The 15,975-nt window shown below is 39.6% G+C and overlaps 2 protein-coding genes across 4 annotated transcripts in view; one reads left to right on the top strand and one right to left on the bottom strand.

Moving 5' to 3' along the window:
* Positions 1-5,228, bottom strand: part of frmd4a (FERM domain containing 4A) — a 109,764-nt gene extending 104,536 nt beyond the window's left edge. Inside the window, exon 1 of the mRNA XM_074676972.1 lies at positions 4,859-5,228. Coding sequence (XP_074533073.1) covers positions 4,859-4,903 — 45 coding nt within the window. The 5' untranslated portion in view covers positions 4,904-5,228. The remainder of the gene's footprint in view (positions 1-4,858) is intronic.
* Positions 5,229-9,494: 4,266 nt separating this feature from the next.
* Positions 9,495-15,972, top strand: LOC141796672 (receptor-interacting serine/threonine-protein kinase 3-like). Of its 3 annotated transcripts, XM_074677910.1 has the most exons (13): positions 9,495-9,594; positions 13,072-13,250; positions 13,333-13,651; positions 13,747-13,810; positions 13,850-13,895; positions 14,005-14,054; positions 14,294-14,449; positions 14,620-14,702; positions 14,791-14,857; positions 14,952-15,016; positions 15,314-15,359; positions 15,534-15,776; positions 15,862-15,972. In XM_074677910.1, the coding sequence occupies exons 2-13, from the start codon at positions 13,096-13,098 to the stop codon at positions 15,867-15,869; spliced, it is 1,302 nt and encodes a 433-aa protein (XP_074534011.1). In that variant the 5' UTR covers positions 9,495-9,594; positions 13,072-13,095; the 3' UTR covers positions 15,870-15,972. The 3 variants fall into 3 exon arrangements, with proteins under 3 accessions (XP_074534011.1, XP_074534009.1, XP_074534010.1); XM_074677908.1 differs by having other exon boundaries at positions 13,747-13,895; XM_074677909.1 differs by having other exon boundaries at positions 9,496-9,594; positions 13,065-13,250; positions 13,747-13,895.
* Positions 15,973-15,975: the final 3 nt, after the last annotated feature.

Here is a 15,975-nt window from a genome sequence, read left to right as displayed (position 1 = left end):
CACACACACACAAAAGAGAACAAACCAAACTAAAAGCAGTGGGATTATTTTTACAAACCGAACACTATTTTTCCGTCTCATGAAAGCTTCTGCTGAATCATCTAGCTGCTCATGCACAGTGACAACTCTAGATTAACTTTTGGCTGATATGAAGCAGAAGCTGTAAATCAAGCAGGGATTTTCTTTTTTCTTTATTTTCGATGATAAAAGGAAAACTGACCTTTACAGTTTGTCATACACAGCTTGTCGAAAGTTTATTTCCAAATCTCTTTAAGTGAATTTTGTGTCATGCAGAACTATCATGAGTTATCCACACAATTTTTTTCTGCTCTCCTGAATCGCACCTATTCTAAGGAAAAGGTGTAAAATGCATTGAATGTTGATTTGGAAACAACAAGAAGGATACGGTTTGCGAAAGGCTTTTTGTTACTGTTGTGGAAGTTGAAATGTTTCTTTCCTCCCTGCAGCAACGACAGAGCTTGAGTTGGCTGACATCAGCACAACCTGCTCCTAGCATCACTCAAGCATGACTGTTCTGCAGTCAGACTGCAGCTTGGGGGAATAATAAACTGGGGGGAAATGTTTTTATTATAAGTTTTATTATAGAGGAACCAGCCCTTTACCTATGACCAAAGACAAGAAGTGGAGAGGGGAACAAACACATAATCATGTGGAAGCACAAGGTAGTAAAAGTCAGATCAACAAGACAGTGTGTGCTATTTTTTCATACCAATCACTAGTCTTTATGCAGGATGGAGGTCCAGTTGTTTGTTGTGCCCCTGTGTGTCCCTGTATTTGTAGAACCTGGTGTGAAATCTGGGTTGATTTTGTGTGACATGTTGACTCAGACTTGGCAGCCAGCAAACTACTGTGTGTGTTTTCTTCAACACACCCCACCAAGTAGTAACAAACACTCCTCTCAACAGCTTTAAACCAACACACACTCTTGCACCAAATGTTATCTGCTCCTCCTCCTGTGCCATTGTTACTGGGCAGTAATCAATTATCTCAGTATGATGTCATTATGCTAACCCTCCCCCTACTGTTCAGGCCTCTTCTGCTTGTACACTAGCTGCTCTGTTGTAACAAGCATCTGAGCAGAGATGTAAAAGAAGGCGGAAAATAATCTTTTAGCACTAAATACTAAAATTACGTGTTTTTTTATCTAGACCACAACACAGATGGTTAAAGTTTCACAGGATAAGAAAACAGCTCATGTATGTTGCAATTAGGTCACACACAGTACATGACATCATAAAGCAGTGATTTGATTATGGCTGAATAAATCTTCTGGTCTCCATCCTCAGTGGCAGGATAATTGAATGAAGGACAGTAATGAAGAGACATGGGCGCCAACATGACGGGTGGTGTAAGGTCCCTCTTTTTATGTACAACTTTATTTTGTATAGCTGGATATTTGCCCATGTTCAAGTCAAACCTCCATTATCTGCTCATCAATACAACCTCACACTGGGCAAAGAGCAAACACCACACCTACCCTTTTATAGACCTGGTTACTGTTTAGTTAAGTGTGCAGTAATGTCATCAGGCACACAGGAGCTATTTTAAAAAATAAAGAAGACATCTGTCTGTCTGTCTTACAGCCATGCTGCTGTTTCGCTGGAGAAGAGTGGAGCTGTGAGCTGCTGTTTCGCTCCCTGCATGCAGAGCAGAACCCTGCAGCATTATGAAGATAATCCACTTAGCTTCTGTGTGTGTCAAGATACCAACTTGCCCTGCTTTTTCTCACATGTGCAGAATGTAGCAGATAGAAAAATGCGTATTGATCAAGTGTCAGGTAGCGGACAATCACTGATTGATGCAGAGATCAAGAGAAAGGAAACAAGTTTGTTTTTTTTCTTTTTGGCTCACTCAGACTCTGATCTACAGTATAAATTAGACTGAAATTTTCAAATGCAAATTTATTTAACCCTGGTTACAGCATAGAAAACAAGATTTTGATATATAGTTGGATCATTTCATGCTTGTACCTATCAAAGTTACAGATGTAAAAGAGTTCTTTGAAAAAAAATAACAGTTCATTTGACTTTTTGGGGGGGTATTTAACTGCATTTCAGGATGTAACTCCATTTTATAGATTGCTCAGAGCTGCTCATCTCAGAGCCCTCAAGAGCGGAGCCAATCAGCTCACTGATAAACACGGCACACACTAAAGCTGCCCCAGTTCTTATTTTAAGTACAATGGGAAAACACACCCACTCACACACAAGTTTAAAGCACAAAGAAAGAGACTAGTGTGTAATCACAGAAGACCAGAATCTAAGCAGACCACTGAGTCCAGTGCAGTTCAGGTAGATGAAGGATAAAGCTTGAATAAGGCTTGTGTCAAATCCCAGGGATAGAGATAAGAGTCGCGAAGCTATAGCATGTCCCATTGAGGTCAAATGAATCCATTTAGTCTGTGATCTGTTTCAATATCAGATGGCAGGATTCCTCTGTGTGTCCTAACTGCGGCTGACTTGTTATTGATCCTTTTATCCTCCCCTAAAACAGAAAGCCATCAGACCAGGCAGGAAAAGATAGTGAATCTGCATCTGTTCTTACAAGCAGCATAAAATCCAGCTTATGCAAAGAGTATGCCCGTGTGTGATCAGTTTATGCAGATAAAGTGCATTTTTAATTTTTCCTGTAGGACTCATTCATCAAGCTTTCATAGTATGTCACTAAACAATAAGATACAGGCCATAATTTTCTTATGAGAGTCTCTCCCTCTTGGTGTGGACTGAATGACAGGCAGGAGAGCACTCTGTTTTATGTCTGATTTAATGCAAGGCCAGGCCAATCACGTTAATACAAGAAAATGAAGCTCAGAGGACAAGGAGCGTAATATTTTATATCTGTAAGAGAATAATCTATCTATCTATCTATCTATCTATCTATCTATCTATCTATCTATCTATCTATCTATCTATCTATCTATCTATCTATCTATCTCTATCTATCTATCTATCTATCTATCTATCTATCTATCTATCTATCTATCTATCTATCTATGTAATTTGTTGTCTTGACAGTGTGATTTATATTAATTAAAGCAGCTCTTGCCATTACAGCAGAAGATAATCACACATTCACCTGAAATATTAATACACGTAGGAAGAAAGCAAGATCAATACACACACACACAAACACACACACAAACACACACACACACACACACACACACACACAGTGCGCAAACTCCTGTTAATAATTCAGATAGGTTCAAGCCCTGAACATGTCAGCATGAATGCAAATGCCACACAGTTTGTGAACAAATCATTGAGCTCTGAAATTACTTATCCGATGTCAACCTGTTTCAGCGTGTGCTTGAAGGGAAATTCAACATGGAGTAGATTTAGGTTTGCTTGTTTTTTCTAGCCTTGGTTGGCCTTACTGCCAAAAATAAATCTCTGTTGAAGAAAACACTCACTGTTGTCCAAAGAGAAGTGTGTTGCTGCTTGCCAGCTGGAGAAAAGCAGCTCTGATGGTGAGAAAATTGCGCGTGGGGCTGTAATCAAAAATGGGACAGAGGCAGGAGTTGTGATAGTAAGCTGTTTTCCCTGGGCGACGTGGGTTGACAGTAAAAAGTCCTTTGATGACAGCTATGACAGTAAGAGCACTTGTAAGAGAACGCCCTCTATCCTAATGCCATTAGCTTAGGGAGAGGCAGAGCAGAATGGAGTCAAGGGACACCAGCTGCCTGCCAACAACATGAGATGACACAAAGCCAAAAAAGTCAGAACAATGGATTTTTAAAGTCATAAATTCACTTCTCTTTCCCCTCCCACTTCTCCTCCTGACCTTATCACTCACACTGCCTTTTTCACCTTTCTCCCTCGTCCTTGTCCATCATCTCTTCTCCCTCCCTCAATTCTTTAACTGCATCCTCGCCCCTTGAGTTGGGTGCATGGCCTATTGCCATAGTAACAGACAGCCATGACAGGTGGAGATAGCAGGTAGTGCGGCGATGCATGACTCCCCTTGGGACTGCAGAATGCCAGGGCCATAGAATGAGAATGAGCAGAACATGCCCCCTTATGCAGAGTCAACCCCGCATGCAGGGTGCACGTACGACCCTCTGAGGCTGATCATAATCACAGGAGAGGTCTGAGTCTGATCTGTATTCTCCGCGTGCGGCAAAGCCACACTGCCATTGTTTCACTGGACAGAGGAGAGTGAGGAGTTCAGTGGTTTTCAGCATGCTGTGTGTTTCTATTTCACCACTCTCTATGGCCCGGACTAAACCAGGCCAGGCCAATCTGTTTCATGTCAGTGAGAGACTTTTTTCTGTGCTAACAAGATCCTACAAACCATCTGCCACATGCTCCAGATAAACACTTTTTCTATGTGGGTAAGTCTATTGATTCAGTCTGAGGATGTGAAATGATCCTTAGCTGAGAAACACACACACATACACAAACAAACCTTTGAGCGTCTTTTGCCCCACTTTCCATCTACACACACGCTGTAGAAAAGGAAATTTTAAACAACATCCATCTCCCTCTTGTGAAGACACCTCAGTTAGGCTGGCACTGGTCTGCAGAGATTCATCCCACACCTGATCACTGCAGTAGCTGAACACGTGGAGATGTTAGACAAAAGCTTTTTGGAGCTGGCTACAAAAGAAAATGTTTCTGGAGTATTCACCACACATGGAAGTTGTTGAAGGATGTCAGGTTTGTGAGTGGTAGTAAGGGGGAGGAGCAAACATCTCTTTTAACGAGATGACAGCTCACCTCCTGCCATGAGGACAGAGTGATGAGAGAAAAATACAGCAGAGGGAGAAAGACAGAAAGAAAGAAACAAAGGCAGACGATACAAAGCGCTGGCAATACTTTACCCCTCTGACACTCACCATGAGCAAACACACGGCAGATTCAGGGATGAGCTGGACAGCCATGATTGGACCTCCTTCTGATAGATGAGAAAACAGGAATGTTGCCAATCTCCCGGAGCGCTCTCTTCGTTATCCTCTTCCTTGTTCGTCTTGTTCAGAATGCAAGCTCACCTCTGTCCAGATGAAGCCACCCCCCCTCCACTCTGTGCCCTTGGTCCCCTCCCTTGGTCAGAGCTGCAGACAGCCTCTGGTCTCAGGCTGTAAAGCCACAGTCTCTGGAGAGCCTGAGACTCCACAGTCTCTCTGCGACTCCTCAGACTGAGCAAAAGCAATCTTCCTTCTTCCTTCTTTGATCTGAGAGCAGAGCAGATCCTCCTACTCCTCCTTTCACTTTTAAAACACTCCCCACAGACCCCACACCCACCTCCCCCTAAACCCCTGTGACTGGGGTGCCTCTTGCTAAATGGTCCCCTCCCTCTGTCACTGCCTCCTGCCTCCCTTCTTCTTTTACGTCTGCGCTCCTCACAACACAAAGCACATCCAAGCTTGCACGTGGGTTTTCCGTCTTTCTTTCTCAGGCTGTCCTGTCGCTGTTCCAGAGGATACAACCTTGATCAGTGATGCCTCCCGGTCTGAAGCACTCCTCAAAAGACTGACGCTCACCTCACCTCTTCACTCCACTTTAGAGCAATCCCCTTTCAATTAAGCCTCTGTGGTACATTTCATCAGTGTTTCAGCAAAGTAAGCAAATCAAGGAGAGGAACAGTCAGTTTGGAAAGGACAGAGTCAGGCAGGAGGACAGAGATGCAGCAGAGAGGCAGCCACCGGTAAAAGAGGTTCACACTGTGCTGAGTGTAAATGAGGGTGGGTGGAGAAGAGGGAGGGGAGAAAGCGATGGATATGCTGGGAGCGAGGGCAGACCGCGCCTATCGATGCCGGCTGAAGCTGCAAGGCAGCATGGGATATAAGTGAGGATGCCTCACCTCGCTGTAATGAACGAGCTGTGCATGCCTGATTATGCACATATAATTTAGATCAGATGTAGCTGTCATGTTCACAGACATGTGCTCCAGACTGTGGGGTTTTTTTCAGTAGTGTTTGGCATTAATAATTCAGACACAAAACAGTCTCAGCATGGCTTTGTCTTGAGCAGGCACCGAACTGTAGCAAGATAGAGTGATGAGGAAGTATGGAGAAAGAGAGGCTGAGCAGAGGGCTTTATTACAAAATTCACAAAACAATTTTTATTCAACTTTTACATTTTTACTAGAAGAACCATCATGTTGGGTTTAAATCAGAGTTTGTAAAGGCACTGTGAGGAGTTTTGAACTTGTTTTGAAATCTGATAAGAATACTGGTTATGTCTTTACGCTGAATTTTAATTCCTGAGATTTTCCACGCATACAGCCAAGGCAATAAATGACACATGCCCAGAAGAGTCTATGTTTAGAGCTCTGCTGGTCAAGTTTGGCAGTGGGAATTCATTAGCAGGCTGTAGTAGTGTTGTATTTTTTTTCCTGTTGTTAATTTTCTTTCCATAAAAAACATTTTCTAATTCTGAAGCATTTGATACTGTAGCACAAACATTTTCATAAATACACATTTTCTATTGAAGAAAATGCTAACTGAAGTTTTTTTTTTTTATGGCTGAGCACATATCTTGGCTCCAGGGCTGTTAGGGGAACATTAATCCAATACATCTGGTCAGCTTTTGTAGGATAACTTTATAATTTTGATGTATAAGCGTTAATAAAGTGCACCTATCACAGGATTTTGTCTGAATGTAACAGTAAGGCTGGGACCATATGCTATCCTCATGATTTGACACTATTGTGATTTTTGGGGTGCTGGTTCAATTTCAATTGCAATTCTTTGATATCTATGTTTTTTCGTGTTTTTAGTTTGCTTTTTTAACACCAGACCATGAGAAAAAGTTAAATGATGATGATAATTTCTGCAGACTATACCAGGAGCCAAATTTTCCCATAAAATGCACATCACATGAGTCAGTGAGAAACATTTCACCCTCTCCTGGAGAAAAGTGGTAACTTTTTCCAATCCAGTTTATAAACAAAGACTGGAATGAAGAATGTGAATTTGAAAACAAAAAAAAAAAACACTTTTTTTTCACAAAGAATCACAATTTCGATATTGTCAAACAAAAAACTCCAATACATCATACTTTGATTTTTTTCTGGAAAAACCAATCCACTATGGACATTAGATTATTTCAGTTTTTCTCAGTCCCTTTGGTGCATTTCTCACATCACTATCAACATTTGCACAACACTTAGTGCATTTCTCAAAACCTAGAAGATGACCTACAAAAGCATGCCACTTGCTCAAAATGGATAGTTCCTTCCTCAAAAGCAAGTATTCATGTCAATGAAAGTGTCAGTGTCATCAAGATGAAAAGTCCTGACACTTCGTTCAGTCAAATGGCTTTGTCATGTTTTATTATAACACTTCACTTTGTCAGTGTTTTCAAATGCACTGAAAAAAAAAGTCAGATCTTGTCTACACTACCTGAAAAATACTCAAAATGTTTTATCTCTCAATCTTGTGGCATTGTTTGCAGTCACCATTGCACAAATGACTTCTTGTTCTGGAGTTAAAAAGGCCCCTTTCCACCTCTGCCAGGCTGTCTTGTGATCCTGTGTGGTGCAAAGAAAAATTACAGTAATGTAAAGTAAACATCGGGTATACAGCATTAAACTATATCACTAGAGTGTACAATAACAGAGCTTACCACTTGCAAAATGCTGCAGTACAGTACCATACTGTAAATATGGCAAATTTTTACTGTAACACTACTGTAAAATACAATACAGTCTAAGTGTAACATGTACAAAAGGACAAATTCTTGTCTCGTGAGGTTCATGTATAACACAATGACAGTAGTGCAGCGCAGGTTGTTTAGTGCTAAAATACTGACCAGTACACACCTGTTGCGTACAGCTTTTCCAGGTCACTTTGGTGCATTTCTCTGATCAAGTTGAGGCCATGATTGACAACATGGTCCACAACTGTGGCTCTAATTTCATCAAGAATCTGCTTATGTACTTGGCCTCTTCTTCCTTTTCCAGTGCTTTGTTTCCTTCTCCTTCCTTCCACATCCTCACCCCTCTGTCACCACACTGACCTTCCACTTCTGTGTCACAGTATTGGTACACACTATGTTCTGCTCAGTCCATGTATGCAAGCCAAGTGAGGGTTCATTGGTTTCAGCTCTAAATGATAGTGGAGGAGTGGCTTATCATTGACTGCAACTATTTTTTCACACACCCCTCCTTTGTGTGAGTGAGTGAAAGCTGAGTGAAAGCTGAGGTTCACCTGAGAGAACTTTTTTCATTTTAGGAGACATTTCCAGGGAAAAATGATAAAGAAGTAACATTTGCTTGACAGATTTTGACAGCTAGTTCAGCATTTTTTGTATGTAGTGACTCGAGCAATGAAATGAGAACTATTAGTTTTATAGGGAATGACTCTTCAGCACAGGTATAGTTCATTTTGACTGACATGACATAAGAAAATGATAATCTTATAAAACAGCAGAGAACTGTATGAAAGCAATTGAGGGTGCACAAAAGCATTGGCAATTTGTTTGAAGGAATGATAAACTGCTACTATGATGTGCACAAATGACTAAATGACTAAAAACTTCTAATATTGCCTAACAAAGCAGGATATTATTCATTCCTGTAAATGTTCATTGCCTTCTTGACCTGACTACTTTAGACATTTTAGAGCTTCTGCTTCCTCCTCTGAATTTGACCTGGCTGAGACACATTCAGCAGTGCACTGACTGTCATACGTTCCACTGTGGGTGGATTCAGAGTGGTAATCAATAAAACTCAGTCTGAAAAAAAAAGGTCTGAACACCAAAATGAGCTCTTATGAGACAAGTTTTCTACTTTAAAATTCTACTCTGATATCAAATGTGAAGTTTTATCAGTTTCAATTTACAATCACAGGGGCGTTGAAAACCTTGATATTCAAGCTTAAGAAGGGATCTCCTCTTTTGTCCTGATTAGATGAGTTAAATGAGGAATACAGCAGACAGACCTTCTGGTTATCTGGAAATTGTCTCCCTTTACATTGTTTTAAAGGATCAGAACAAATCTTGACAATCTCATCTTTCATTCCTATTCAAACAGAGCACGGCATTAAAATAACTATGAGCCATCTGTGACTTCCCCTCACATCTCATCAGACATAGGGAAGTTGAAAATGTGTCCCTCATTGTTTATTGACACCCTGAAAATAATCATATTGTGCACATACACCATAGCAGAAAAAGCCACTGGGATTTTTTTCTGTATAAATAAGTATTTTAATTTCAACAAGAGATCTTACCTTAATTTTTTACCATTTTTATTTCTCTGCACATTGTTTTATTTATTTTGAACTTCATTTCATTTTCATGATATCTTTGAACTTTTCAAAACCAGTTTTAAATTAACGCTGTATTGCTTCAAAGTTTTAATCAACTAATGTGTTGTTTTATGCAAGCAGCCTTGCACTGCCTTGCCTTGTCTTGCATTGTCGACCCACACTTTTTTTTCACTACTTGCAGGCTCGCCTTTACCCAAGTGTTTACTCCTCCCCCTGCCCTGCCTCTCAGGCTGCTCTGCCCACTTGGCACAGGCAGGAAACCGTAACTTGTAGTGTCTTCTGTTATACATTCTTTGGTCTTCATTTTAGAGACCTGTTAACGAAGAACTTTGTATCCTAAACACGGGAGACAGGCTGTGGTGAGTAGAAACTAGCTTGAAATATATAACAAACACAAAAAGCAACAATAATAAATTTATATAATTATGTTTCGAACCTAAACTTGTAGTGTACAAAAAGTGAAAGCAAAAGTTAGAGAGTTATTAAAATGTAGTGTGTAAACAAGTCTAAAAAGCCATGTAACTCATCTGTCTGTAGTTTTTAGCCTTCAGATACAGAAACGGAGCTTGTCATTTGTTGTGACGAAGTTAGAGCTGAAAAGAATCGTTGGTCGTATCGATAAATACAGCATCCTGATTCTGTCGTTACAAATCAACAGATGAGCTTATAATTCTCCAGGCTATGGCTTTTTTGCTTTAATGTTCTTTTTCTTTTTTTTGGCTGTTTTTATTCATTTTCAACGAGATAACGATCGACAGGAAGTTACTGTAAAGGAAAGGAAATAAAGTTAACGAGGCTTAAAACCATAAATGAACCTAGAGTAAAAGCATAACTGACAGTTATGAAGTAAAAATTTCACAGCATTAACTCAGCTGAGGTATTTAGAGTGGCTGTTGTGAGGTTTTGCACGCTATCCTGATCAGATCAAGTGCCTACGTGACAGACGAACTTGTTGTATAATGATAGCATGATGTAGCTGTACTGTGTAGCTATACTTGATAAAGTTTGGCAGTAGTCTAAAGTACACCACTGTATACAGTTATAGCTTTCTTGTTAAATAAAACGAGTTTTACACTGTTCTTTAAACACCTGAAAGATTTTATTTTCATATTCAGTAATCTGGATATTAAAGCATGTGTAGGGAATTGCATTATTTCCTATCTCAGCATGTTTTTATCCTTGGATTAAAAACATTAAAGATTCATTTTCTATTTTTTCCATCTTTGATGGTGGAAGATTTAAGACTTTTATGATTATAAAAAACATTAAAATTATATGTGCAATGTATTTAATATAACGATATTTTTGATTATCATGTTTTATTGAAGTTTTATAGCTGGATCCAAGTAGACCCCTGTCAAGGTCTTAACACTGAACCTGACATGTGCTGGATATGACAGGGCCTGACAGTTAGCCTTTTACCTGATAAATATTATATTACTTAACACATAGGCATGCTGGCATATAAACTGTCAACATGAAAGGATGGACTTTAAGTTAACTTTTAGGTACATTTGTGTGACAGGCATTAAAAAAATCAAAATCCCATGACTAGGCATGGGAGGATAGTAAATAAGTAAATTAATCATATGATTAATGAAATTAACTCGAAAATTTTGCTGGCGTCAATATATTGCCACATGCATGTGTGTTTTCCTCGTCTCTTGCCTCCAAACAGGCTGGATGTCAAGAAGGTTCATCCTGTGCATCGCTCTCAGCACCTGGGCGTGTTTGTCCCATAGCGGAATGAACGAAGTGAACCATCTTGTCAGTTATCCTAAATTTTTGTCTCCGAGGGGGAGGCGGGCTGCTGGCATCAGGCTAGCATAAACACACAGAGGGCAGCAAGGGAGCTCGTGAGGGGCAACGCAGGAAGTTAGGAGGAAAAAGGCAATTGTAAAGCAAAATGCCACAGCTCTGTTGTGAAATATTTCAGCTTCAAACCGAATGAGCAAAGCCATCAACACGAACAAACCAGTGTGCAGCAACAAATGAGACCACACAACAAACTGGCATGCCCACCTAAAACTCCACCACCTGACCCAATTTTCCTAGCTGGAGAAGAAGCTGCACCTGCAGATGGAGAGCCTTTGTCCTGACAGTCAACACTCATCGAGGCGTTTGGTTGAGAAAGTAAATACAAACAGATCAGTGCAAAATGGTTTACAGAGAAAGTGTATTCTTAACGCTCAAAACAGAGACAACTGGACTGTTTGTAGTTTGGGATGAAGCTGTTGAGGTAGATGGGGCCTCGTGGATGAGAAGAGAAACGTCTCCACAAACTGAACAGTCCAGTTGCTTCGGTTTGGATCGTTCAGAATGACTCTGACCTGGATGAGTGAGAATTTACAGAAATTACAGGAAGTGTAGTTGTCTGCTTCGCGAAAGAAATGCTGCACTAAAATACAGTTTTTTATTTGAGTGCAATTGTTGACTAAGAGCTTATTTTATTTTTACTGTTTTTGATATTAGAATTACAATAGTAAAAAGTTCTCATGAGAAATACAATTTAACTGTATTTGAATGGGTTTATTGCATTATTATGATTTATTATTTTTGTATTAGTGGTCAGTTTGGTCTCAAAATAATATTGTCAATAATTTTGTTTATTGTCAATAATTGTGGGACAATATATCATCCAGCAAAATTTGCTGTTCATGACAAAACTGAACAGCTCAGGTTTTGTCAGGGATGGGCCCATTTTATGGATTTGATTTTAACAAAAAAAAGAATAAATAAATAAAATAAATTAAATCCAGAGACTGATGCACTCCTTAACTTAACAAGTCACAGAAACCAGCCATGTAGTTAGTTTAAGCCATTTTAGCATAAATGATTTATCTTTCCAATGTACAACAGAATGCAACTTTGTAACAGAATGTTCCAGTAGGATATACACAAAGAAATGAGTAGAATAATTGAGGTAAACATTTTAAATTTATAAAATCAAGCACTAATGTAAATAATATTTGTGTAGTTTTATAATTGCTCAAGGTACTTTTACAAAAGTGTACTATTAAGTATTTTATGCTTTTGATTTTGTTTTTTTTAATAAAGGTATTCAAGTTATAATAATAATATAATCGTATTAAACTTTATTTATATATCACCTTTGAAAACAAATAGTTTACAAAGTGCTTTGACACATAAAAACATGGCACATAATAAGAGAAAAGAAAATCAGGCTGAGGAAGGTGAGATATTATACAGGCAAAGAAATAAAAGAATTAAAGAGGAAATAAACAAGTGAGGGAAATGATGGCATCCCATCAGGAGGAAAGAGGAAAAAGGTTCTGAGAGAGAGATAAGTGAATAAAAACTGGTGGAAAACTGATGGAAAAAACGTGATCACCCTTAGATTTGAGTCTTGACTTTGGAACGACCAGCAGAGTTCCACCAGAGGCTTGTAAGGCGTCAACATCTCTGAGATATAACTTGGTGAAAGACCTAAGCTAGCTTTTAGAGTAATCAGTAAAATCTTAAAATCAATTTTAAAATATACAAGGAGCCAGTGAAGAGATGCAAAGACAGCAGTGATGGGATTTATAAAGTCTATCTTATAAAGATGATTGAGAGTGCATACAGGATTGCGGAGCAAATCATCGGGCACTGTAAAATACAAACTGAACTTGGTATTATTGGAATAAGGTGGTAAATTAAATTTTAAAAATACAAAGTATTCCTTTTTTAATTGGAAGATATTTGAGACAACACGCATGGCATGGGTGTTGGTGTTGGGGGGTTGCATTGCTCATGTAATACTCTTGACCACTCATATTCTCAAATCTTTGCTTCACCCCTGCTTTATTTCCTGAACTCCTTTATCGAGATTGCAGCTGTTTACCTGAATTCAGCACAAGATGGCGCTGCTGAGCCACAAGTCACAGCCAATTGGTCCTGAAAACTTGGAGAACTGGGACCATATTGGCTCTGGGGGATTTGGCCATGTCTACAAAGCCAGACACAAGGACTGGGGTTTTGATGTGGCAATTAAGATACTCCATGATGGTGTTAGGTAAATAAATCATTATATTTTTTAGTCATTCTAAGTATTCTTAAAAATAGATAAAATAGCCCTTTACTTCTTGTCTCAACAGCCTGCAAAAAGGGAGCAGAGTGTGGGCAGAGGCTAATTTTATGGAGACAGCTTCCTGTGAGTATGTGCTGAGAGTTTATGGCATCTATCAGGGTCCTGTTCAGGGACTCCCTCTGCGGCAGGGAATAGTGATGGAGTTTATGGGGAAAGGATCTGTTCAGTCCCTCCTGGAGGACCTGGGCAGCCCTCCACCATGGCCCCTGGTCTTCCGCTTGGCTCATGAGGTGGCTTTAGGGATGAACTTCCTCCATTCAAGAAAACTTATGCACCAGGATCTAAAGCCCTGTAATGTCCTGCTGAATGATGATCTTAAAGCAAAGGTGTGCAGCAGACCAAACACCATGGGATTTAATTGAATACAAGCCTAATCCAATTGTGGGCTCCATGTTGAAATGTCTCCGCTCTGTCTCTGTAGCTGGCTGACTTTGGCTTGTGCAGAATTTCTGCCAGTGCTTCCTGCAAAAACAAGGAAACAGAAGAGGAAACTGGAGGCACGTACAAGTACATGCCTCCAGAAGCTTTCGACTTATCATATGAGCCTGTTCGATCTTTTGACAGTTACAGGTAAACATTTAAGAATAACTATCAACTACAATAACAATTACCCCATATCAGATAAAACAATAAAAACTGTATTAATGGCATTGATGTCCTGTTTGCCCTTACTCACCAGCTATAGTATTCTGCTCTGGTCTATAATCACTGGGAAAGAGCCCTATCCAGGTACAACACAACTTTATTTGTTCATTGATTCATTTTGGCAGAATTTTTGTATCCCCCCTTATAATGTACATGAAAAATACACACACACATAGGAAAAAGTGTTTCTTTGCTTTGATAATAATATTTGGCTTTACTAATAAGCGTCATTGAACTGATGATGATTTATCATGTTTTCAGGCTCATATTCTCTCACTCAGCTGTGCATGTTTTGATGCATCCTCATTTTTCTCATCCTGTAGCTGCTCGTTATAATCAAGTGGAGGTGAGGATCCCGTTAGGGGACAGACCTCCTTTGGAGCACATTGACCAGCAGAAAGTAGAGGGGCTTAAAGAGCTGGTTGACCTCATGCAAAGGTGCTGGGATGGAGATCCTTCCAAGAGGCCTACTTTTAAAGGCAGGTATTTGTTATGTAATATTGAGCTCATTGACCCCATATTATAGAGTGTTCTACTTTGGACAGTTGACTTAAATGGACAGAGCCATGCTGATTGTTCTAGGCCAGCGTGTACTCATTCATGCTCCTTTTGATTTACACACAGTAAGTGTGCCTTGCTTCTGTTTCAGACTGCCTAAAAGTCACTGAGGAGGTGTTTCTGATGCACAAGAAAGGAGTTAGTCATGCAGTCCATCAAGTCTTAACACGACTGGTACCACTCATTAATTTCATCCTGACACATGTAGCATTATGCTGATGAGGGTCTCTTTCTGATATGTATGAAAAACTTTGCCCTGTAGGAGTCACAAACCGGTACTCAACGTGAGAACAACAATGTGGCACTCAGTTTTCTTTCTCTGACCCCAGGTAAAATACTCAGTGCTGTTTGGGATTCGGTTGATCAATCTTGATATGCTTTAATCTTTCATTTTTTTAAATACTGATCCATTTCCTTTTTAAGATCAGCCAAATTTAAATGACTTGGTGGATGGTAGACTTATGGAAACCAAAGGGACATCGATACAGGTATGCCAAGTGTTCTTTGACCTTTACCTGGCAGGAAACTGAAAGTGAAATGCGTCATTGAATCGGGTCATCAGGAAGCCTCTTTGTCACTGAGAGAGACTGTAGAACAAACATTTAGCCTCCAATCAGATTCAAGATACAGCTAAACTATAAAACACCCTGTATTATTGGATCATAAAGGCACAAATGTTGATACAAACTTTTTGAGATGCTGAAGTAAAGAATAATACAGTAATCATTGGACTGGTATAATGATTAACATAATCTGGACTGTTATTTCTTTTTTTATATCTTCAGGCTTCTGTCAGTGTTTCTGACAAAAGAATGAGCAGAAAAGAAAAAGGTTTGTACAATTGTCACATGGGCTGCTGCTCTGTGTCATCTGATTAATTTATTATTACCTATTGGTGAACAAAAAACACTCCAATGAGCCGTCATACCAGATTTTACCATGCCAGTATCATTAACCTATATGCTTTCAATGTCTGTGCTTCTATTCTTCATCGTCCCTGAACAGCAAAGTTTGTGGATGACAACAGAGCAGAGTTGACTCGAGTCATTTCCGAGGTAATGGCGATAACTGAGGAGCTTGGAGACATGGTTCATGATGAAGCCTATGCTCTGATTAGAGCTCAACCCACCAGCATGAAGAAAATGAGAGAGCTTTATCAAGGGCCTCTCCGGTCAGGAGGGGAAGTAGTCAAAGCAGCTTTCTTTGACGCCCTAAAGAAACATCATCCTAGAACAGTGGAGCGGCTTGGTAGGATTTTATTTGTGTTGATCACATCAAACATTTTTTTAAATCATAAGTGATCAAAAAATTAATCTGAGTTTATTTCCCTTAGGTGGCTGATCGTAAAGCAGTTGAGGCCTTCCTGAATGAACACCTGAAAAGTCAAGTGTCCCTCATTTTTTATGAATACCTGTAAATGTTGTCTTACAAAAGTCATACAGAGGTA

Source organism: Halichoeres trimaculatus, unplaced genomic scaffold (assembly GCF_033239565.1).
Source record: "Halichoeres trimaculatus isolate MK-OKI-2021-1 unplaced genomic scaffold, fHalTri1.1 fHalTri1_scaffold_10, whole genome shotgun sequence".
Lineage (NCBI taxonomy): Eukaryota > Metazoa > Chordata > Actinopteri > Labriformes > Labridae > Halichoeres > Halichoeres trimaculatus.
Note: the sequence above shows the minus strand (reverse complement) of the source record. Positions and strands in the feature narration are given on the sequence as shown.